This window comes from Balaenoptera acutorostrata, chromosome 6 (assembly GCF_949987535.1).
Source record: "Balaenoptera acutorostrata chromosome 6, mBalAcu1.1, whole genome shotgun sequence".
Taxonomy (NCBI): Eukaryota; Metazoa; Chordata; class Mammalia; order Artiodactyla; family Balaenopteridae; genus Balaenoptera; species Balaenoptera acutorostrata.
Genome location: NC_080069.1, coordinates 24279934 through 24306207, shown reverse-complemented (window position 1 = coordinate 24306207; position 26274 = coordinate 24279934). Strand labels below are relative to the sequence as shown.

The following is a 26274-nucleotide window of genomic DNA, read 5'->3' as shown; positions in this document are numbered from 1 at the left end:
AGGGATAAAGAAAGGTGCTCCCTTAAATAAAAACATCTTAACTGTTAAAGTGAAAACAACAAAGACCCAGAAATGAAAATAAGTAGAGAAGACAAAAGAGACTTCCCTGGCCCCATTGTCCCTACCCTCTGACATTTTGTAAACCAGAATGTTATTTCCAGTAATACACTCATTTGGAAAATTATTTAACAACATTTTTGAAATTTTCAGAAGCAAAGAACAATATACGTTTAATAAAAAACCACCATAAAATTCCAGGGTCTTCTTTGATGACTCTGATTTAGGGAGTTCATAGTGTTTGAAATCACACTCTCATCCTAATATGTAGTTAGCCCATCTCCAGGTCATTCACACACAAGGAAATCAATGATCCTTTGTCTTCATTCCAGAAAGAAAAGGGCTACACAGTGTATGACCTGCCCCATCCCCCAAATCCGTTCTCACTTTCCTCCCGGCACGTGGTGGCCGCCCAGCTAGAGCAACTTTCCAGCCCCTCTGCTGGGAGACGTGACCTGGGTTATGTTCTCACCAACAGAATGTGGGCAGAATGATGAGCAACCCCACCCGCCCACCTGAACAGGTACCCATGCCCTGCACGCCTGCTCCCCCATACTCATCACCTGGCTTCGGCCACACAGACAAAGATGGTGCCCTCAGGCCTAGAGCAACGAGACAGGGAGAATCTGGGCTCCTGCACGACTACCAAGAGCAGAGCCACTCACAGCCGGACGCCTCCCCTTACAACTGTCATGCCCGGCAGAAACAGTTTCCTCACACCACTGTCTCCTGGGGCAAATGCAGCAAGAGCTCGGGCTCCGCCCTACTGAGACAGTGTGCCTTAGGTACCTATGGCTCTTCTCCACAGGGACAGTCAGCCCCAGACCAGTGCATCTCCTACCAATGATCTCAAACACAAAATCTAGAAAGTTCGCCAGCTTATTACCACAACTCATTAAGGATACCTTTTCCAAGGAGTTCTGAAATCAAACTGAATCTTAATTCTTGAAAGCAGGAGTCTGAAAAATATGACAGAAAACATACCAAATGTGCCCTAAAATCCTCTAGGTCCACAAGTTCCCACACCACACTTCTTTAGAGATGCCAAAGCTGCCGCCTTCGTGAAAGTAAAAAAAAAAAATTAGACTGTAATAATATATCTTCGACAGTTTAAAAATGACATTTCCTATTCTTTAACCCACATAGCTCCCCAGTACCCTGGCTTTCCCTTTCTTAGTACTAAGACCATTCTAACAGGATATAAAGAAAAGAGGGGTGGGAAGACTTAGGTATACGACTTAAAACATGGAAAAGTTATATTAGCTTGATCATTAAAACCTGGTTAACTCAATGCATTCGCACTTTCTGGCATTTGTGGGCATAGGTCTTTCCTCAAAAAATGTTTACTGGCCCACAATCCCAACCGGAGATGAAGCAATTTCCTAGATACATCTCCAACTATTACCTGGGTCTGGTTCATATAGTTCTCTGGTTGTCACCCAACACTAAGCCACATTAGGACACCCTTGCCTCCCTTTGTTGAAAACTAGGTTACAGCTCTGTCACTAAAGAGTCAAGAGTAAGTACTTACACAGCCCTTTCTGATATTCTGCATTTGTCTCTTATTTTATGTCCAGATGCTTATGTCAGTCATGTTATCTGTCCACTTCAGCATATGTGCTACTTACCTTGAGCCTAGGGTTATCCAACAGTCCAAGAAAATTGAATGAGGCAAAGTTTATACATTCTTTTCCATTCACCACAATGTTATGGCTTGGAGGGCTGGGGAAAGAGACAAGAGTGGTATACTTCAGCAGTCATTCTTGTTACAGGACACACATTATCAGCTGTCCAGAAGAGGGAAGGCGACAGGACACCCAAGTGTTGCCATTCTACTCTGTTTGCACTCTAGCCTCCTCTCTCTCTTTTTATTCTTAAGAAGTAGAATTAGACAGTAGCATATTAAAAGTCAGACACTCGGTCATCAGCTCTACTCTTAATAGGTCGCCCCGCACTACTCAGATAAAGAAGTGAGCTAGAAGTCCACGGCGACTAGATTACTGGCACACCGCTGCTTTAGCTCTAAAACTCACTTAAGAAAGAAGCTGCTAAATAAAGTACCTGGAATGAGACACACAGGGAGGAAACATAAAAAGATCAAGATCAAAGGTATGAAGAGGCAGAGCAAGCAACAATCTTACAGTTAAGTGGTTTAAAAATACATGTTACTAGGACGTCCCCGGTGGTCCAGTGGGTAAGACTCTGCGTTCGCGATGCAGGGGGCCTGGGTTTGATCCCTGGTGGGGAACTAGATCACGCATGCACGTTGCAACTAAGAAGTCTGCATGCAGCAACTAAGAAGTCCGCATGCAGCAACTAAGACCCGGCGTAGCCAAAATAAATAAATAAATAAAAATAAATAAATATTAAAAAAAAATTACATGTTACCTACAGGAAGCCACCAAAATAAGTAAGCGCTGTTCCCAATTTCTAAAGTTAATGCTGGAATACCATTTAAAAGGAATCCCCCTCATCCAAAAAGGGGGGAAAACAGAGTGGCCAGTTGCATAGGAGAAGCATGGATTGAGTTCAGCTGAGACAAGAGATGGGCTCTTGAGGAGACAACCTATTATGTCCTCTGCTGACAAATACTCTAGCTTTAAGTCATGCTTCAAAAACACTGGCCAAACTATGGGACATGAGCTCTTAAAGGGTTGTGAGATCAATTCACTTAGTCACAGCCAGCCTATTTCACCTAAAGTAAACCATAAGAATAGGATGGAATGGAAATGCACCAACAGGGCCAGGGAAAGGACGGTGGCACGGAACTGTTCTACACATGCGTTGCTCTGTGCACTGGGCTGCTCTGTAAAATGCACTGTGGTCAGAAAAGACGGGGGAACACCACTCTCACTGGTATGTTTTAACAGAACTGGTTTTCTATGAAAAAAATAACGAAAGATGCTGGGAAACCAGGGAAGGAAAAGAATGACTACTTGAAGTAAATTCACAAAAGCAGATGAACTCACACAAGACTCGGTGAAAAGAACATGGTTGTGGAGTCAGGCAGGTCCCGTCAGTATTATGGCTACTGACCACTTCAGAAACTCAGGGATGTTACCTGGCCTGCATAAGCCTCAATTTCTTCATCTCTCAACTTGTCATTGTAAGAGGTGTTCATTACATATTTTCTTCTTTTTTCCTATTGCTTCAAGAGCTTCTTCTCTTTCAAATAATCCACTGTTATTTAGTTTCCCACTTCCCAGGACTTCTTTAGTTTCGTAAGTCCTCCCTGATGTGGAGGTGTTGGCACCCACAAAAAGATGAAAAAACAAAATATCCACGTAGACAAGTCTGTACTAATGGTTGCTGCTGTGAAAGTTGAGGCCATTCTACAAAAACTGTGACACACAGAGAAATCAAACTATCAGGAATAAGTACACCCAAAGCCCCTGACCAGAGTCGATAAGCTGCCAGCATGACGTAGGGATGCAGACACCTTGTTTCTGCCTAGCACATGGGGCAGGAAAGGAAAACAGTTTCCATGAGAAGTGGAAGGCTAGCACCTGTGCCCCACGCAGGCTTGCAGCAGTAAGCCAGACAGGGCACTTAACACAGGAATACTGGAGCTGAAGACACTTCAAAGTTGCTCACAGAGGCAAATAAAACCGATACAGAAAGACATCTCCACAACAAGGCTTCAGAAGAGTCAAAGGAGGGAAAATAAAACCCTTCCCAGCCAAAACCCACAACCACACTATTAGTGAGAGTCAGTAATCACATAAGTGAACTTAGAAATAGGACAATGGTGCTTTACCAGAAATAAACTAATACTACAGACCCCCATTAACAACAGGTTTGGCACTTGAGGGAGAACAGACAACCGGACGACTAAAAGAATCCAGAACTCAAGAAAATTGTGTATACAGGAACACCTCACAGATACTGCGGGGTCGGTTCCAGACCACCGCAATGAAGCAAGTATAGCAATCAAGAGAACCACATGAATTTTTTGGTTTCCCAGTGCATGTAAAAGTTATGTTTACTCCATACTGTAGTCTATTAAGTGTACAGCAGCATTATGTCTAAAAAACAATGTACACACCTTAATTAAAAAATAATTTATTGGGACTTCTCTGGTAGCGCAGTGGTTAAGAATGCACCTGCCAATGCAGAGGACACAGGTTTGATCCCTGGTCGGGGAAGATCCCGCATGCCACAGAACAACTAAGCCCGTGCTCCACAACTACTGAGCCTGCACTCTAGAGCCTTCGAGCCACAACTACTGAGCCCACGCACCGCAACTACTGAAGCTGCACGCTCTAGGGCCCGTGTGCTGCAACTACTGAGCCCACATGCTGCAACTACTGAAGCCTGTGCGCCTAGAGTCCTCAACAAGAGAAGCCACCACAGCAAGAAGCCTGTGCACCACAACGAAGAGTAGTCCCTACTTGCCACAACTAGAGAAAGCCCACGTGCGCCAATGAAGGCCCAACGCAGCCAAAAATAAATAAATGAATAATAATTTATTGCATTGGGAGTGGCCAAGATGGCAGACTAGGAAGACCCTGAGCTCACCTCCTCCCATGGGCACACCAAAATTACAACTATTTACAGAGCAGCTATCAATAAGAATGACCTGAAGACTAGCAGACAAAATCTTCCACAACTAAAGATATAAAGAAGGAATCACAATGAGATGGGTAGGCGAGGTGCAGACATGGTATAGTCAAGACCGATACCCGCAGGTAGGTGATCCACAAATGGGAGAATAATTACAATTGCAGAATCCCTTCGCAAGGAGTGAGGGGTCTGAGCCCGACAAGAGGTTCCCCAGCCTGGATGTCCTGCACCAGGAAGATGAACCCCCAGAACATTTGCGTTTTTTTTTTAAATTTATTTTTTATTTACTTATTTTATTTATTTTTGGCTGCACCAGGTCTTAGTTGAGGCATGCGGGATCTTCATTGAGGCATGCGGGATTTTTCGTTGTGGCACGTGGGCTTCTCTCTAGTTGTGGTGTGCAGATTTTCTCTTCTCTAGTTGTGGCGTGCAGGCTCTGGGGTGTGTGGGCTCTGTAGTTGTGGCGCAGGGGTTCCAGAGCGCGTGGGCTCTGTAGTTGGCAGCACGTGGGCTCTCTGGTTGAGGCACGTGGGCTCGGTGTAGTTGTGGTGCGTGGGCTTAGTTGCAACACTGCATGGGGGATCTTAGTTCCCTGACCAGAGATTGAACCCGGGTCCCCTGCACTGTAAGGTGGATTCGTACTGGACCACCAGGGAAGTCCCAAACATTTGGTTTTGAAGGTCAGTGGCGCTTCCTCTAGGGAGAGCCAGAGTGCTGTGGGAAACAGAGACTGCACACAAAATCTCAAACACTCCAGGACCCAGGGCAGAAGAAGTAATATGAAAGGAGCTACTATGAACTACTTCTATGAACTACTTCATGCACTACTTCTATGAACTACTTCATGCCAATGCATTTGAAAACAAAAGAAGAAATGAACAATTACTAAATGGCAGTAACAAAAACTTACTCAAAAAGGAAATATGAACAGCTTTAAAAACTCACTGAAGACATTAAATTCATGATTAAAAATCTATGCTCAACAGAACAAACACAAATAATGTTGCCCGGAAAACTATAAGACTAATATACGTCTGATACCAAAGCTGGGCCAGCACAGTAAGGGAAAAGAAAAAGACTAAACTCATTTTTCAATACTGATGCTAAAAATACCAAATATTAGCCAAAAAAAAAAATCCAACAATTAATAAAAATTAACCAAATAGTCACGCTTAAATAGGGTTTATCACTGAGTTGTAAGAGTTCTTTTTATATATTTAATATTTTGGATACTAGCCCCTTAACAAATATATGACTTGAAAATATTTTCTTCCATTTTGTGGGGTTTTGTATCATTTCTCTAGTAGTGGACTTTGAAGCACAAATGTTTTTAATTTTAATGAAGTCCAGTTTGTCTATTTTTTCTTTTGCTGCTTGTGCTTCTGTGTGGTATCTAAAAATCTCTGGCCAATCCAAGATTATGAAGATTTACTCTTTTGTTTTCTTTCTTCTAAACTAAGAACTTATAGTTTTTGCTCTTAAATTTAAGCCCATGATTAATTTTGAGCTAATTTTTACACATGGTGTGAGGTCAGGGTCCATCATCATTCTTTTACATGTGTATATCCCGTTGTCCCATCACAATCTGTTAAAAAGAGTATTCTTTCCCTACTGAATTGTCTCAGCATTCTGTTGAAAATCAATGGACCATAATTTAAGGTTGTCCACACATTTTTAAGAGTAAGACACTGAAATGCTAATTGCAAGCACTGTGTAAATGGGCTTGGCTTCTTTGTAAATGGTGGGCTTCACTCTATGATAATGAGACACAGACTTGTTTATTCATCTGTGGAGACCCCAAACTCAAACTTTTCTGTTTTTATTCTCTTGACTTTGAGTTTCACCAGAGAGGAATCCTCCAGTGAGGTGTATATGAGGAGATAAATCTGGTTGCCAACGTTCTGAAAGCTGAGTTGGAGGAAACGGGATTAGCATCCCATTATTCACTATATACTTGCTTTCTGTTCGAGAATGGCACCCGCCTCCTCACACATTCTTAGGACTTTCAATTGATATTTAGCCTTTCCGGAGAGTAAATCTCCCATCTTTCTGCAAGTCTACAGAGCTGAGATCTGGGGTGAGGATGAGTGGCATGGTTGCTTGCAATTTTTCTCATAAAAATTTATGTATATGCTTAATTAATGTAAAAAACATCGATCAGTACAATTTAATACAGCAATGGATTAGAGGAGAAAAGTCACAACCATCTCAATAAATAAAAAAAAAAAAATTAATAAAATTTAACACTGACTTTAAAACTAACAAAAAGTTCCCTTAGCAAACTAGGAAGAGAAAGGAAGGCCTATAACACCATACAGGTTATCCCTTAAAAGCCATCCGGAACAAGATACAGAGGCCCTTGTTACCACTCCTATTCAACACTGCATGGTAGGTATCCTAGCCAATGCAATAACACAGAAACAAGAAGAAAATGATGCCTCATGACAGAAGTGAAAACTCTTTGGAACCCAGAGACGAAGCTATTAAAAGATATGCAATGTTAATTTCCTGGTTGTGATACTGTACTATAGTTAAGCAAGATGTTACCATTGGGGGAAACTGATGAAGGGTATATGAAATCTCTCTGTATTATTTCTTACAACTGCATGTGAATCTACTATTATTTCCAAATAAAAAGTAGGAAAAAAAAAGGTAAGCAAAATCTTTATGAAGAACGTTATGTAACTTCTCTCAGAGACATAAAAGACCTAAGTATACAAGTGACACACAAGGTACGTGGTGAAGAGATTCAGTATTAGCAATATACCAATTCTCTCCAAATTAATCCATAAATTCAATGCATTACTAGTCACAAACCCAAACCCATTTTCTGGTCAAATCTGAGCAGCTAAACCTAAACTCATAGTGAAGAGTCAAGGATAGCCTAGACAATTGTGAAGAACAAGGAGGTGAAGGACTCACTCTAGTCAAGGCCTATTATTAAGCTGTGGTATAAGCGAGGTTCTGGCACAGGGAGAGATAAATATACCAAAAGAATAGAAATAAAGCCAGAAACAGATCCTTTATAAGGGAACTTGACATATGAAAGAAGGGAAATTTCCAATCAGTAGGTAAAAAATGGACTATTGAACTAATAATGTTGGGACAACTACCTGTCATACGGAAAACAGGCAAATTAGACCTTTGTGGTAGGAAGGATTTTATAACCATAACATTAATGATTGGTTAAGTCTGATTTCAGGACAAGTAAAACTTTCATGAGACCAAAGAAATTCGCGAAAGTGAAGAATACAAGCCTCTCTCACATCAGACCAGAAGTAGAAGGACATACTCAGGAGACTATCCTACATCATATTTTTAAATAGAATACTAAACACTTTCATGGCAACAGGCATGCTGTGGCAAAAGTATAAATATAAGCAAAGGAAAAACATCTACCAACTTCAAGATGGTGGTTATCTTGCCTGGGAGGCAAGAGTAAGTGATAGATGGGAAGGGATTTCTTTAGTGATACACTTGACCCCTGAACAACATGGGTTTGAACTGTGCAGGTCCACTTATACACAGATTTTTTCAACAGTAGATACTACTGTACTACATGATCCACAGTTGCTTGAATCCATGGATGTAGAACCACATATCTGGAGGAACTGGGTATCTGGAGGGCTGACTCTAATTTATATGCAGGTTTTTGACTGCCCAGAGGGTCAGGGCCCCTAACCCCCATACTGTTCAAGGGTCAACTGCATTTCTAATGTTTTATTTCTTTTAAAAAATAGATTTAAAGTAAAGAGAGCAAAATGTTAATACCTATTACTTCTGGGTGGCAGATACATATGTGCCTGATATTTTCTGAATACTTAAATTTAAGAAATAAAAATAAAAATAAATAAAACATTGGAAGCCAGGAGGTAGGTAGCATAAGTGAGCTGAAGTTTCATAATTCATATTGTGAAAGTCAACAGGCACTGCCTATCATTAATCAATCAAGAAACAGTAGTGTAAGCATACTGTTAATATCTAGCTATGAAGGTAACCTTCAACAGATCTAAAATCAGAAACAATCCAGGTGGGAAAAAGTAGGAATGCTGTTTTTCATTTTAACTGTCTTCCCATTTGAAATATTACATGTGTGTATTACTTTAAAAAATATATATATATATTTTTTTAAAAAGGGACAAACTCAGAAACCCAAATTGGAGACTATTAAAAAGCAGTTTCTGATCTCCAGAAATTTCTAAAAATCTTATTTCAGTTAAAAAAGGAATACTATATAAACCACTGTATACTTTGGTTTCCTACAGGAAACCAAATATAAGCCCTTGACTAGCAAAAACAATTTACCCTGAAACGATGTTGTAGTTGAGAGCAGGATGGTCTTTTGAGACAGGAGGAACAAGAGGTTCTGGTTGCCACTCTTCAATCAATTCTTCCTTTTCCTACAGGAGAAAAGCAGTTAAAATACAGTGCAGTGCTAATTACTGGACAGCAACTCTAGCGGTATCTAAGCTGTTTGTTGTAATGGAACCATCATAATGAACACACTGCTAGACACACACGTCCAGCTGCTGTGCCTGGAAATGACACAGAATCACTATTGAGTTTTGTGCTCTTAACCCCTCACCTCTTTCCTTATCTCAGGCTAAAGGCTCTTTTTCCATGAAGCTTTGTGGCTGACTGGAAATTTCTTAAAAACTGTATTTCTATGTTCAGGATTTTTCACTGTGGGAAGTAGGAAGTATAACTGCTACTGATGATAAAACAAAAAGTCTATAACACAAAGGTGAGAGGCATGACTGCAGGTAAGGGAGCTCAGCCTCTACTGCAAGATATGACAGACAGCCATGCCTTAAGTTCTTACAGGCATGACTGTCACAGGAAGGGATCAACTAGACTACAAAGCACTGTTTCTACAAGCCATTGGCAAGGATTCAGAAGTAACTGAAATATACCAAAAGACTCTCTTATAATAATTATTGTAATAGGATTTAGTTGTTTGGAAATTTCTCATAAAAAACCACTTTATTCCTTTTACCTGTTATTTCATGCATTCCAAGTATTTTGACTATTTTGAGTTTCTTATCCTTTCTTGAACTAGAAAACAATGTAATTTTGAAAATGTAGTCTGGATGTACAGGATGAGATGAGGCACCTGATGAACATGACAGCCACAGTAATTCTTGCCTTACATAGGCCCACTCTCAATACTTCTATTTTCACACTCCTGTTAAATGCTTCTGTGCACTTTTCTCCTAATAGGCAATTCTAGGGCATGGCTAGGAGCATATTCACCTGATGCTCAGGCACTCAAAAATGCTGGCTGAATAAATCAGCCAATAAATTCCTCATCTATTTCTGCCAATGACTGCACAGAACAGCAGCCTGAACAAGCCTGAAGTATGTATCATGCATACTGTCCACTTGCTACCACAGAGACAGATTTGAGAATCAACTCAAGATTGCCTGGTATTCAAGAGTCTCTGCAGGGGACTTCCTTGGTGGTGCAGTGGTTAAGAATCCGCTTGCCAATGCAGGGGATATGGGTTCAAGCCCTGGTCCGGGAAGATTCCACATGCTGCAGAGCAACTAAGCCCGTGCACCACAACTACTGAGGCTGTACCCTATAGCGCGTGAGCCACAGCTACTGAGCCTGCCTGCCACAACTACTGAAGCCCGCACACCTAGAGCCCGTGCTCCGCAACAACGGAAGCCACCATAATGAGAAGCCTGCGCACCTCAACGAAGAGTAGCCCCCGCTCGCTGCAACTAGAGCAAGCCCACGCACAGCAACGAAGACCCAACGCAGCCAAAAATAAAATTAATTAATTAATTAATAATAAAAAAAGAGACTCTGCAGACCTATAAAACTGAGAAGGGCATTTCTTCTTTGCTGCCATAAGTTAAGCTTTAGAAACACTCATATCGTTTTTTTTTCTTCCACAGCTTTTAGGGTAAGATGTCAGTGATTACTGAATCTTGCTCTAGGTAAGTTCTGCTTTTAGAGGGTTATCCTAAAATTATGTTTCAGTATCCTTCTTTTAAAATGCATATTTGTGTGGACTGACTTGTTTAAACTGAAACTAAGAATATTAGCAATGATCAACCCCTTAAAAAGCTGGGCTAGAAATCTATTCCATGGCCTCACGGTCATTCACGTGGAGTTCCTGAATACCAAGGGAAAAGAGCAGCGACAGGGCTTCTGGCCCGGAGAGCCCGATCCTGCTGCGACACCATCAGAGGTGTGTCCTATGGCACACTCGCCTCACACGGTATTCATAAAACACAGGCGGGGCTGCGGATCTACGGTCAAGTTTAGGGCAGTTCTCCAAACAGCAGTTCAGATAGCCACTGTCATATTAAAGGTTACAAGAAATCATGCAATGAGACACCTCTTTAGTCTTCTTTACCCAGGTTTCCAAAACTTATTTGCCCTAAGAACCATCTGCTGCATATCCCTTGTCCCCTAGGGGGGATACTGCCTGACCATCTCATGACAAATATGAATGATCAGGACAGCAGGGGCAGCCAGTGAAACCAGGGAAACAATCGCCACATTGCTGTAATTCCATTCCACTTGCACTTCCTTCTGTGAATGCTCCAGAAGAGAGCTGTGCTCCATCATTGTGCCGCACTCAATGCTGCCTTGTGAACCAAAGTTTCAGGCATTTTTGTGGGAAAACATCTCTCACCGTCTCTGTATCCCTAAGTAGTATTCTGGCACACTGCTACAGAGGCCGGATAAGGAAACAATCCAAGCTACAGAAACCACACTGCAGTCAAAACTGCTCTTCCTCTCACACCTGGGGCACAGTTACTAAGCGTTCCTACCTGCGTGAGAAGGTAGGGGATTCCACAAACCCCTTGGTCCCTCATACTAACAGACTCGAAGTGGGCAGGACTGCAAGTCCTCTCGACACTTCTGCTTCCTAAGGTTTGCCTAGCTTGGGCTGGAGCTGGGTCCCTTACCATACAGAACACATCAAAATTTGATTTGGGGTGGGAAGGTGGAGAGCAGTGGGATGGGGAGGATTCTTTCTAACTCTGAATTTCCTTTATAAAGACTACAGGGAAAACTTTCATTCAGGCTTCAGGAATAGTGGTGCTTTTCCCGAGCAACTCATGTAATCTTTCTTGTATACGGACATTTGAAATGCAGCATGCATCCATGCTTCCCGTCCAGCATCTAGTACGTTCCCAGGCTGCTGTTTACTCCTAGCAAAGTATAAAGGCCTGTAACATGGTACTCCTTTGTGTATTCACTTTATCTCTGGCTTCCGCGTATTTTGCTTACCCTGATTTCCTTACATTCCAGAAAATCTTTTAACATTTATAGTTGAGCCACCACAAGTCCTTTTTCGAAAGATGTAGCAACTATAATCATACACCAAATAATAAAATAGAGATTTAACTTCTTACCTTGACTGTAAAATCAGATCGTTCTTGTAACTTGTAAGTTTTAGAGAAAAGAAGTCTGATTATCCAGAGTATTAAAATTCCTTCCAAAATAAGATGATAAGCAGGAGCCTAGGAGTCAGTCAAAAACAGAAGCAAAACAAGAAGTGAAATAAACATTTCCAAAACCTGCACATAAAATTTAATTCACTTGCACATACTGCTCCCATGACCTTTAACCTATTTATTACTTCTTAAAATTTACTTTCAAAGCGCACTTCATTTCTACTCATTCCTTTTCCCATTTCTAACAGAAGGCAATTTCTCCTACATGAAAAATCTCTAAAACTGCAGCGTTAGGAATAAAAACATCTTTAGGAATAAAATTAAGTTTTAAAATTAAATCTGACACAGAATTCCAATAGTCAAACAATTTCAACTATCAGATCCTTCAGGTAATTTATATTTTTACTGGTGGGAAATGACTGTAACAAACATTTCACAGCTTCACAAGCCTTCTACAACCCCCACATACCATGGATAAATTGAGAATTATTTGGACACCAGTTTCCATAATTCTCAAAGACTTTTGCACAACTTACTATATTTCCTGTATCCCCAATAGGCCTCTTTAAATTCTCCTTGGAACGTGGCAGAGAAAAAAAGACTTTATAAGTGCTTAAAGAAATAGCAGGTCTCTTTTCTACCACAGTTCCCCGAAAGTATGTAGTGTGTTCCATGTCAACATCCACAAAGGTACTTTAATGAAATTATCCACATCAGGTCTTCTTTTCAACTGAACATTTCCAGGATAAAAGCCAGGCTGACTTCTATGTCTTACACAACTAGATACAGTAAGTGCATATAAAAGATTCCAGGTATCAACTAAACCTCCATAAGTCAGTTATCGGGTGCTACATTCCAATAGGTTGTCATTGAAAAGTCATTTAAAAGAGGTATTTATGCAAGAGGGAAGAGATATGTACATGTACAGCTGATTCACTTTGTTATAAAGCAGAAACTAACACACCATTGTAAAGCAATTATACTCCAATAAAGATGTTAAAAAAAAAAGAGGTATTTAGAAACGTAAATACAAATTATTTTCAAACATTAGACAAAAAAAAAGCAATGATGATTCACAATAGTTAAAAAAGTTCAGAAGCGGGGACCAGGGAAACTGCTGACTATTTCATAAATAAACTTTCAGGTCATTGGACAAATAACTTTAAAACTACATACATGTTACATATGTATGGGTACACAGCAAGACTCCTCAAATTCTGCATACACTGTGCACAGAAATTAGAAGCAAAACCAGAAATCTAAGACTATTTTTAAAATTTGCTGATCCCTCCTGACTATAATTCATTTAAGAATGAGGACTCGACTAAAAAAATCCTTTTGGTTTTATCAATAATTGGATTATAGTTGACAAACATAAGTCCAAGTCACTAAACATTCCACTCCACAAAGAAATCCTAAGAAAAGTTGAAATGTCTACTGAATTAATAAAAATCACAAATGTGGCTTCTTTTCTTCCCTAGGAAATGTTACATCAAGGAGACCTTCTCTCAAGTCTCACTCATGGTCAATATCAGGGTATGAGAAGTTACATAGTCAAAGGGCAGTCTTCAAAAAGGCAGCAACAACATATAGTAGAAATTATTCATTTCTAAGAAAGAAATCTTAGATTTTAGTGGTTCTTCTTAGTCACTATAATCTACCTAAGGTTGGACATCACCTAAGCTCTATTTGCTCTCCTAACTGTTTTTTTTCAAAAAGTCCTGATGGGTTTTGCAATAATACATCTTGCATCATCACCCTTACCAGTAAACGCTATATTAAGTTTTAAGAAAATTATCAAAAGAAAACAGATTCACTTTAAGTGAATGTAAGCTCTGTAAGCACAGGGACTTCTACCTGTTCCCTCATTGCACTATTCCTAGCATCTAGATCTCTGCTGTCCAATACTGTAGTCACTAGCATCATTCAACTATTTCAATACACATCTAAATTAAATTAAATGAAAAATTCAGCCCCTCAGTTGCACTAGCCACGTTTCAAGTGCTTAACAGCCATATGTGGTTAGTGGGCTACTGTACTGAACAGCTCAGAGAACACGCAGAAAGTTCCATTGCACAGTGCATGGAAACTCACTAAATGTCAAATGAATGAACATTCTCCAAGACTGACATTTAAATTTCATATTATTTTACCTACTTGAAACAGCTGGCCTTTCAAAAAAGCTCCGAACTGGTCTTTCTTTAAATTTTTACTAAAATAATTTTATCTTTACGAGACAGAAGATGGGACGTAGGCGGGAAGAATGACAAACTATTTCACATACCTAAATCATTCGGCTTCCTTTCTAACCCCACGTCCCAACAAAAACAAAGTCCAACTTATTACAATTCTTTCCCCTATTCCCTGCTCCACAGTTCCGAGAACTTGTCTTCCCTGGGACCTCTCCAGACTGAGATTTTCCACTCTACTTTCATCACTCCGTTTTACCATCAGTCCCAGCTCTTGTTTTTGACTAGCCTCTCTCCTGTATCCGGGCAGGACCTGGAGAGGGCTCCGCGCTCGCAGCAGCGCAATACGAGACCCCCGGCTCCGGCTCCCGCCCGTGCCTCCCTACATTCCGCCACTGGGAAATGGGTGCGCCTATGAGCCTTTCCAGCGAGGGACGCCGGGGGTCCGGGCGTAACCGGGCCAGGCCTGCCCAGGCCTCAGACCAAAAATCCACACAAAACGTCCCACCTCCCCAGGGCTGGGTGTGGTCGTGGACCCCTGGGGCCGCCAAGCTCACCTCGTAGAGCGCCTGGACCATCTCCACCAGCACCCACTGCTCCGCCACCGTCGCCATAGTTAGCCGCCAGGGTTTCCTTCCGGCAGGCGGGCCGCAGGCACGTCAGATATTGCGCGGCGCGGTCCAGTGACGTCTACACGCCCGGAAGGCAGGGCTGCCGTGAGTTGGGCCCCGCCTTCTCGCGCCTGCGTACTGGGCGGCCGGTGGCTGCGCTGGCTGAGGAAAGTTTCGGGGTGGAAGGTCAACTTGAGGTCTCGCTTGGGTGCGGGGAGGGGTGGGAAGCGGCAGGCTGGTCCCCGCAGCAGGTGTTCACAACGTGGCCCTTATGTGCCAGACCCCGTGCTAGGCTCTCAGGATGGAGAGATTTTAATGAATGGTCCTCGCGCTTGTTAGGCAGTTTGGTGCAGGGAGTTATTAATGCAATCGCAAACATATTCTTTACTTTTAAATTACATAAGTAATGCAGGAATGCATTATCGTAAAAAAAAAATAGACAACTCTTATATAGCACTTACTGTGTATAAAGCCTAGCCTAAGGATTTGCAGGTGTTAAGCCATATAGGAGTTTGGTGTGGAACCTTCAAGAGCCTCTGTATCCCAACGTGGTGTGCACACACACTTCGGTTGGAATTCTTCAATATAACCGGGAGCATAGGGACAATATTGTTCTACAATTGCTTTTCTTCCATTCTTTTTTTGGCTATAAATCTTGTGTTTTTAATCAACGAAGAAGCCTATTGATTGGAATAATTTGTTATGTGTATTTCTCTTTCCGTTTTATTTAAACATTTTCCTATTGGTGAACACTTAGGTTTTTTCTACTTTTTCACCTGTTACAAACAATGCTACAGTAAACATTGATGTGCCCTATTGTCTTTCTGTGCGTGTTGGGGTATATCTGACAAGTTTCCTCAAAGTCGAATTTTACTCAATATGCACGCTAATGTCGATAAATACTGCCATACTGCTCTCCAGAATGGCTCAACCAATTTTAAATGTTTGAAAGTGTATTCACACTCTATCTCATGATGGATATTATCAATCTTTTAAAATTTTTGGCCAATTTAATTTAATGGAGATAAAATGTCTCCACTGAATTTTACTTTCCATGCTGCTGGAAAGTAAAATTATTCATGGTTATTCTTATATGTTTATTGACATTTGTAGTCCGTTTGTGAATCATCAATTCGTATTCTTTGCCCAGTTTTCTATTAGTTATTTTTCACTTTCTAATGGATGTATGGAAGTTCTTTATGCATTCTGAATATCTTATATTTTCCTATTTCATATGTGACAATTATTTTTGCCCAATTTCTGTCTAGTTGTTTACATTGTCTTTTGTCATACCTATATTTTAATTTTTATGTAATGTGTCAGTCTGTTCCTTTATTGCCTGTGGGTTTGTATCTTGCTTAGAAAGACCATCTTCACCACACTTAGGTTTTCCTCCCATGCTTCAGTTTGTTGTTCATAGTTAGCTCTTTAATTATTCTGGAAATTATATTTTTGTATGATGAGAGGTATGGGCCTTTATTTTTTCCTAAAGGAATAACCATTTTTCTCAGTGCCATTTATCTGAGTAATCCTGATTTTCCCAAATTCTGTGAAATGGCACCAGCACTATGCACTGCACATGAAGTTGCCACTATGTACCCGATGATGTTGGTGCCCTGGGATCCAGTACCACGCTTGCGCACGCTGCCTCGCCCAGGTGCATTCACTCCCAACAGCCAGCTCCTGCAATTTTCAGAGGCCTACCTTCAGGCTGCCAGAACCCATGTTTCCTACTCTCATGGAGAACTGGAAGGATCTGAGAACATGTTTTCTCAGGCAGCCCTTTACTGGGTGGGTGACTGATGGTTGCTGGGGTGTAAAATATTGGAGCTTCCTGGCCGCACAGAGCAAGACAATTCGAAGGGGTGAACCTCACCATCTCCTCTAGATTGAGTCAAGGGTACTGTGTGCAAATTCTTTGACACACCCATCAAGAGGTAGAGTCTATGTTCTCTTTGCTTGAATCTGGGTGTACCTTGTGACAACTTCTACAGTAGATTGCTGCTGCCATGTGGAGAGATCATGTGGGTACCTCATACACAGGAAAAGAGATGGCGAAGTGACCCCACCTGCTCCAGCCCCCTGCTGTTTGAGTCTTACCAGTCCAGGTGCCAGACATGTAAGGGAAGTTGCCTTCAAGATGCCCCTGGCTCTAATCACCCTCTGGTTCAACCACCTGAGAGACTTTGAGTGAAAAATGTCTAGCTAAGCTCAGACAACCCCAAAATTTGTGAGCAAAACAAATGATTGTTATTGTCCTAAGCCACTGCTTTGGGATTGGTTGCTATGTGGAAGTTATCTGCTACAATAGATCACTGGAATGGGTACCCTGTGGAACCTTGCAGGCTTTTGCACTCTTGCATGGTCCCTGTATTATTTTCCTAAGGTTGCCATAACAAATTATCAGAAACTGGGTGGCTTGAAACAACAAAAATTTATTCTCTCACAGTTCTGGAGGCCAGAAGTCCAAAATCAAGTTGTCGACAGGGCTGCACTCCCTCCAAAGACTCTGGGGAATAATCCTTCCTTGTCTCTTCCAGCTTCTGGTGGCTCCTGGCATTCTTTCGCTTGTGACTGCACAACTACAATCTCTGCCTCTGTATTCACATGATCTTCTCTGTCCTATATGTGTCTCTTTACACACACTTGTCATTGGATTTAGGACCCATCCTGATAATCCAGGCTGATGTCATCTCAAGAGCCTTAATTTAATTATATCTGCAAAGAAACTTTTTCCAAATAAGACCATATTCACAGGTTCCAGAGATTATGACATGGACATGTACTTTGGGGGCCCACCATTCATCTCAGCTACAGTCCAATCTCTGGCCCACAATTCACATCTGTCCCACATGCAAAATACATTTGCTCCGTTCCAACATTTCCACAAGTTTCAACCCTCATCTAAATCAGTTCAAAAAGTCCAAAATCTCATCATCTAAGTCATCTAAATCAGATATGAATGAATCTCTAGGTATAACCCATCCAACGGCAAAATCCTCCATCTATTGACCTGTAAAGCCAGAAGGTCACACACAAAATACAAGGGTGGGACAGGAATAGGATAGACATTTCCATTCCAAAAGGGAGAAAATGCAAGGAATAAAGGAGTCATCAGTCCCAAGAAAGTTAGCAATCCAGCAGGGCCAGTTTCATTTTGTTTCAAGACCTGAGAATAATTCTGTGTTATGAAGCTACATCATCTGGGCACACAGCTCCATAGGCCTCTGCACCTATGGTAGATTGGTAGGTCTCTGCTCCTACACCTCCAGCTTCTACCTCTTGAGTCCATGGCTCTGCCCTTATAGTCATTCTTCATTTTTCTTGAAGGGGAGCATATGCTTATAGCTAAGAAGCTTTAACAGCCCTGTAGAACTCTGGAAATTCAACAGAATTCTGGAAATTCAACAGCACTCTTTCACTTTGTCCTGTCTCTGTCCCTTCAGGCCAAGCTGACCGTGTTTCTGCTGATACAACATTCTCAGAAACCTTGTGGGTCTCCCATGTACGTCATGAGACTGTGCCATAAACAGAGAGTCCTCCAGAGATCTTGTCTGAATAACCCCGTCTCTACTTCTGGCTCTGCTGAGATGATTGAGTGGATCCATGAGTCACATAGTTAATCTCTTTACAAAAAGTTTGTCCAGCTGCATCCTTGGCCCTCTCTCCAGAGCATACTTTCCCAACAGTGACTCTACTAATTTTTTCATCCTTTGCAATATGGATAACCCAAGAACCTCCCAAGTCATCAAGTGCTGTGTTCTTTTTTGCCTGACAGTTCCTTCCTCAATTTACCTCTTTCCTCTCATATTTTTGAAGAAACGGCATGAAGGAACCAGACCACACTTTCAACACTTTGCTTAGAAGTTTCCTCAGCTAATTATCCAAGTTCATTACTTAAAAGTTCTGCTTTCCACCGTAGCTACAGGACACAATTCAGTTTGGTTCTTTGCCACTGTATCACCACCATTGCCTTTCCTCTAGTTTCTAATAACATGTTCCACATTTCCTTCTGAGCCCTCAACAGAAAGGACTTTAACATCCATATTTACTAACATTCTGGTCATGATGGGATCCCCATTCTCTAAGATGACAGACATTTTCTCTACCATGCTCTTCACTTTCTTCTGAGATCTCACCAGGATTATCCTTAAAGCCCATATTTCTACTTGCAGACTCTTCAAATCTTTTTCTCTCATGCACCTCAAAATTCTTCCAACCTCTATCCATTACCTAATTCCAAAGCCACTTCCATGGTTTTAGGTATTTGTTACAGCAGCACTTCACTTCCTAGTACCAAAATCTGTATTAGTTTCCTAGGGCTGTCATAAGAAATTACCACGAATGGGGTGGGAGAAAAAAAAAGAGAAATTTATTTTCTTATATTCTGAGAGGTCAAAAATCCAAAATCAAGCTGTTTGCAGGGCTGTACTCACTTTGAAGGCTTTAGGGGAGAATGTGTCCTTTCTTCTTCCAGGTTCTGGTGGCTCTATTCATTCCCTGGCTTGTGGCTGCATCACTCTTATTTCTATCTCCATCTTCACATGGTCTTCTCCTCTTTCTCTGTGTATGTCTCCTCTGTGTTTCTTATAAAGATACTGTCACAGGATTTAGGACCCATCTGGATAATCTAGGATGATCTCATCTTAGAATCCTTAATTACAACTGTTACAGCCCTTTTTCCAAATAAGGTGACATTTACAATGTAGGATTAGGATTGGGATAAAACCATGTCTTTGGGGGCCACTATTCAACTTACTACAGCCTCCTTTCTTTTCTGATCCTACCACCAATCTCTCCCACCAGTTTTTCCCGAGAATGCTTCTTAACAAATCATTTTCACACATATCCTTGCCTCGTAGTCTGCTTCTGGAAAACCAAACTTGATAGAGTTTGTTTCTGGAGCATCTATTTGATTCCATTAATCTATTTTATTTGTGCCCATTCTGATACAATATTACTTAAAAAAAATAAATTACTTATTTTGAAATATTTTCAGGTCCATATGGCGTTGTAAGAAATAACTCAGAGAGATCTCATGTCCCCTTTACCCAGTTTTCTTCAATCATAACATCTTGCAAATCTATGGTACAATATTAAAACCAGAATACTGACATTGATACAGTCAGGATACAGAAGCATTCCCTTGCCACAAGGATCCCTCATTTTGCCTTTTTATGGCTACACCCACTTCCCCTTCTCCCTCCTCAGTCTCTGTCCCCTGACACCCCCTAATCTGTTCTCCATTTCTATAATTTTGCATTTTTAGAATTTTATATAAATGGAATCATACCATAGGGGAAATTTTAAGATTGGCATTGAAATTTCAGCGTAATTCCCTAAGATTCATCCAGGAAGTTGCATGTATCAATCGTGTTTCCCTTTTCATTACTGAGTGGTATTCTGTGATATGGATGTTAGGTCATTGTTAGGCCATTGTTAGCTCTGCTCATTGTTAGGCCATTCACATGTTGAAGGACACTTGAGTAGTTTCCAGTTTTAGAGCTCCTATTAAGATTTGTGTACAGATTTTTGTGTGGACATCAACTTTCATTTCCCTGGGATTCATACCCAGGAGTGAAGTTGGTGGGTCATATGGTAATTTTATGTTTAGTTTTACAAAACCTGCCAAACTATTTTGCAGAGTGCCTGTACCATTTTGCTTTCCCCTCAGCAACATATCAGTGATCTAGTTTCTCTACATCCTCACCAGGTGTTGTCACAATTTTTTACTTTGGCCTTTCTGATAGGTATGTAATTATATCTCACTGTAGTTTTAATTTGCATTTTCCAATTTTCATATGTTTATTTGTTATTAAATAAGGATGAGAGAGGTCTGTATATCAACCTTGGTAAAATGTCTATTTCTGTCTTTTGCCCATTTTCCAACTGGATTTTATGTTAACTGTTCAGTTTTAAGAGTTCTTTGTGTAATCTAGATACTATTCCTTTGCCATTAAGTGGTTTGCACCATGTTTTTTTTAATTCACTGTAGTTTTGTGGTATTTTGTTCTGGTGAATGTAGCAATTCAGTTGGCTCATTATTTCTTATTCATAACAGTCAGTTCTTCTTTCATGAGGTTACATTTTCTTTTCATTTACTTTTTCAACTGATATTTAACCAGTACCCACTATAAGCCTAAGGAGATAGGGACAAAGAAGTGAACAAAATCTTCAAAGATCTTTTTCTTCCTGGAGCTTATATCCTACTAAGGGAACCAGAAAGAAACAAGACAGACAAGGAAAATATATAGTGTCTTAGATAGTGATAAATGCTAGAGAGAAAGTAATAAAGCAGGGAAGGGGATTATAAATTGTTTGCGAGGTTGATATTTTAGATCGGATGACCAGGGAAGGCTTACTGAGAAGTTAACTTTTGACTTAAATCCTAGTTGCAAATGAAAGAGCTAGCCATGCAGATACCTAGTCAATACTATTGTCTTTTGTGCTACACACTACAAAAATTTCTCAGCTCCTATGAACTTTGCAGGTAGAGAGACTAACAGGTGCAAGGCCCTAAGGTTGGAGCATTCTCAGAATGCTCAAGGCAGAATGAGGGGCCAATCTGGCTGGATTGGATTGAGCCAGAGGACAGAAGAGTAGGAGGTGAGGTTAGGAGTGAGGAAGAAGCCTGGTCTTATGGGGATTGTAGGTCGCTCTCAGGACTCTGCCATTTCCCAGATGACATGGGGGCTGTTGGAGGGTTCTGAACAGAAGAGAGACATGCTCTGGCTTGCATTTGCCAGGATTTCTCTGCCAGCTCTTTGAAAATTGATTGATGGGATCATTTTAGAAGCAATGTATCAGCTAGGGTCTAACAAGGAAAAATAAGCCACTTGAGTGGTGAGAAAGCAAACCTGACACTTTGCTCTGAGTCAAGTTTGCCCTGCCTGAATTTCTTTAGCACTTTTAATGGCAGCTGCCACCTAAGTAAATAGCTCTGCTCAGGGGCAACCTCACAACAACCTACGTCTAACAAATATTGCTAGAGGCAGAATAAAGAGGAATCAAAAAAGGAAGAATCATGGGATTCATCACAGAGGAATGAAAATCTTTTGATAATTATTAAGAAGTGTGATATATAAAACAAACACTGATGTGGGTACTTACTCCCCTACTCATCCCCCCAACATTAAAGGGCCCCAAACAAGTCTGCTCTATTTACCTCAGTTTGGAGAAAATGGGAATATTTGAATGGGCTTTATGTAAAATGATTGTGTCTCTTTTGCCTGATTGTTTTGTGGGAGTGAACTTTGTGTCTCACTGTGGAATGCTTCCCCTGCCTGGTATTGTTAAGACAGGCCATATAAATCCACCTTTTGGGCAACGTCGTACGTGAATTGAACATATAAAAGAAGTCAATAGGGTTGCCTGATCCCACGTAGTGTAAGGTGGAAACTGGGGGTTGACAGGAGTAGTAGCGGAGGATTTTTATCCCTAGGGTGAACTGGTTTAGGGTTGACTTATGCACTCAGATAGAGGGCCTTTGTTGAATGCCTTGTGCAGATTTTTTAAAGATGTGGTACATAAACCCCGAAATTCTAGAACATAGAAATATTTTGATTTCCATTTTAGTTGTTGGAAATCTCCTTGATATAAAGAAGCAAGTGAAAGAAAATGTAATGGGACCAGCAAGTCAGCCTTTTCATATCATTTAGGCAGCAACCCAGTTCTTTGGGGAAATTGAAAACATTGTCTTGTAATCTCTACCTAATCAGAAATGTAAACACAGCTCATTATTGCCTAAGACTGGGCCCTGTGACCTCAGTCAGGTAGTACCTGAAACCAAAGGGGGAAAAAAGAGGGAAAGAGAGCTTTCAAAAAGTACAACCTGCTGGAAAGACTTCCTTGCCCCAAAATCTAATTCATACTCTCTGTAAAGATTTTTCAAGGACAAATGCAAATCTTAAAAGTCTCTTCCACAAATAGTAAAAAACCTTAGTCTTCTGAGCAGATAAACAGCTTATTCCAACTGTTATTTAGAAACTAGTGAGTTTTATAATATTGTAATACCTGATTCATGACTGAAGTTTTAAAATGAAGCTATGAGATCACTGGTTGTGTCTGTATGTCTGTGGTGTATGTTGGAGATACGGTATTTTTTTCTACCTCTGATAGTATTATTGAAATTAATTTGTAAAAGAGCTCTGTTTACTTTGCTTAAAAGTGCTTACAAATTAAATATTTTTAAATGTAATAGAAACAAACCCAAATATTTTTCAAGTTCATGTGATCCAGGATTAATCTTTAACAAATAAAAGTAAATTTAAGGTTATCAGTTCAATTAAAATAGGCATGTGTTTAGAGTTGTCAGCATTAAATGTAAAACTTTTATTCAACCTAGGTTTATTAAAAGTCAAGGGGGCTTCCCTGGTGGCGCAGTGGTTGAGAGTCTGCCTGCCAATGCAGGGGACACGGGTTCGAGCCCTGGTCTGGGAAGATCCCACATGCCGCGGAGCAGCTGGGCCCGTGAGCCACAACTACTGAGCCTGCGCGTCTGGAGCCTGTGCTCCGCAACAAGAGAGGCCGCGATAGTGAGAGGCCCGCGCACCGCGATGAAGAGTGGCCCCCGCTTGCCGCAACTAGAGAAAGCCCTCGCACAGAAACGAAGACCCAACACAGCCATAAATAAATAAATAATTCCAAAAAAAATGTATTAAAAGTCAAATAAGTTTATGTTATCTCTGATACAAAATTTGCCAGCAAGAAAAATAGCTTGGGATGTTGATCGACTTTGTCTAATGTGTCCTGAAGTTTTCAAGGGTGATCTAAACATAATTTTGGGGAACAAGTGATGTAGATAAATGTAAGTAAGCTAAATCTTAAAAACAGCTTCCAAAATAATTTGGTAACAAAACTGTACAGTTTTGCTAAGTTAAATTAAATGATGAAAATTCATCGAATGTCTAGATCATTTCCAAATATGATAAATTGCTGAAATATTAATTGCTAAACAAGTATAAATGTACCTACTTTTTGTCTTCTTATTACAGAAAAACTGAATATGTTTAGATTTATTAGAAACACGTCATGTACCACATTGAAAAAAAATTATTATGTTATGAGGAAATGTATGTTTCTAGAAATTATGAAATGTATTCACATGTTTGCCAACCAAAAAATACTGGTATAACAAACAGGTCACAATTGCTCACTCCTTAGTTTTCACTAGAAATTAAGGTTTCTATGGGTTAAGAACTCTAATTAATATAAATAATTAAAATTATTAAAATTAATACGGAAAACATCTTTATATGTAAGGCGAAAAAAGTATAAGGAATGGAAATGCATTTTCTTAAGGGGAAAACAAGTAATTTTGTCCTAAAAAGAAGTTAAAAAAAAAAGGAGAGAGAGAGAGAAAGGGAAAGCATAAGACAAAATTTGAATATACAAAAGAAAGGTGTTATAGAGGTTTACGGAAAAGAAACCCTGAGAAAAATTTTTGTGCGTGGTTAGGACTGGCTAAGAATAAAATAGAATAAATCTAGAATAAATATAATAAATTTAATTGAGTGAATGAATTTTAATATTAAAACTAAGCTGTTTCAAAACTAGAATTTGAATTTTTCTCTCTGTTAAGTGGACAAAGTTATCTTGCAATATTGATCTGTTTTTGATAGCAGATTGTAAAATTTCTTTACCTTTTAAATAATCTGTTGTAAGTTTCTGTATTTGCCTTTGAAATATTTTTTTTTTTAAACAATTCTTTTTTTTTTTTTTTTAATTAATTAATTAATTTATTTATTTATTTATTTTTGGCTGTGCTGGGTCTTCGGTTCGTGCGAGGGCTTTCTCTAGTTGCGGCAAGTGGGGGCCACTCTTCATCGCGGTGCGGGGACCGCTCTTCATCGCGGTGCGCGGGCCTTTCACTATCGCGGCCCCTCCCGTTGCGGCGCACAGGCTCCAGACGCGCAGGCTCAGCAGCTGTGGCTCACGGGCCCAGCTGCTCCGTGGCATGTGGGATCTTCCCAGACCAGCGCTCGAACCCGTGTCTCCTGCATTAGCAGGCAGATTCTCAACCACTGCGCCACCAGGGAAGCCCCTGAAATATCTTATTGTCACTTCGGTTAAGTGAATAAGTATTCTTTCACAGTGACCTATGATCCTATTTGACCAAGTGTTTTAAACCTTTTGATATCTTTGACAAATTTCCCCAAATCAAATTCTAGATGAAGTCTTTTTGACCTCTAGCTAACTTTGAGGTTTTCAGAGGGCCCCTGAAAAATCTCAAAGAGAGATATTAAACTTATTAGGCTTATTTGGTATGTTAAATTACATGGAAAGCATTGTCAAATGAGTGATAATTTGAGATAAACCTTAGGTTATATTGTATGAATGAATGTTACTAATATAAATGTTATAGAAATTATATAAAATTCTTAAAACTCAGATATGTCCTGGTATAATATCCATCACAATTCTAGTTATTATTTTATAATGTTGTATGTCACAGAAATAACCAAATTTCCTTGTCAATTGCATTATAATAAGATCTTTAACCATACCATTTTAAGTATTTTGTCATTTATAGACAGTTACTGTTTTACTCTCATGCTTTTACAAAAATGCTTCATGTTCAAGAAGATTTATAGAAAGAATTTTTTGACATATATACCTTTCTGATAACTTTCAAATCATATACTTAACTGAGTAAGAAATTACAGAACTCTAATGAAAACCCTGATGGTTTCATAAAACTGCTAACAAAGATCAAGATCAATAAGAATTAATTATACCAAACTGAATGAACTGATGAACATGATCATAAGTTTTATGATTTTTCATCTGAACTATTACAGGCTTTTTAATCTTTGCTTTCCAGATATAAGGAAGTCTTTCCTCTTAAGCTGACAATATTATAGCTACTTGGTAAATTATACATTTGTAAGTAGCATTGAAACATTTATCTTTTTTTCTCCCTACCTGATTGCTCCAGAATTTGGAGACTCTTCGTGAGTATTCTTATTTTCATGGCAATATAGTTATTTGTATAAGTTCACTAAGAATCTGTTCCCCTTATAACAGGACCCAATTGGAAACTTTGGCTATGGCTTTGGCTGGAAAGTCATATTTGAGAATGTGCATAGAATCAGATACAACCAGACAGCCTTAAGGAACTGAGGCTGACTTTAGGGAGCCATAAAATCCCTTGGAAAGTTAGCCTGGTACCCTGCTAACAGGTTCTCAGTGGCCTTACCAGGTGAGTAAGGAAGGTCACTTCCTGGCAGGCACAAGAATCTCAGAATATTTTGGGGACCTCAAGAAGAGAGGAATTCACCCAAATATATAGGTATTACAGGCAAGTCAGATGGCAAGTCCTTGGTGTGGCTTCATGGCTTCCTGGCCTCCATAGGCTAATAAAAATTTAATCTGGGACTCCTTGTGAAAAGTTCCAGTGAAGCAAATTTAAAATAGTCTTTATGGTCAATCACTAT

General features: G+C 40.1%; 1 protein-coding gene and 1 pseudogene across 1 annotated transcript in view; both read right to left on the bottom strand.

Moving 5' to 3' along the window:
• Positions 1-14895, bottom strand: part of LOC130708336 (serine palmitoyltransferase 1-like) — a 54751-nt pseudogene extending 39856 nt beyond the window's left edge.
• A 2986-nt stretch (positions 14896-17881) lies between these two features.
• The window catches only part of LOC130708338 (serine palmitoyltransferase 1-like), a 35541-nt gene continuing 27148 nt past the window's right edge, over positions 17882-26274 (bottom strand). The window contains exon 9 of the mRNA XM_057547874.1: positions 17882-19437. Coding sequence (XP_057403857.1) covers positions 19380-19437 — 58 coding nt within the window. The 3' untranslated portion in view covers positions 17882-19379. The remainder of the gene's footprint in view (positions 19438-26274) is intronic.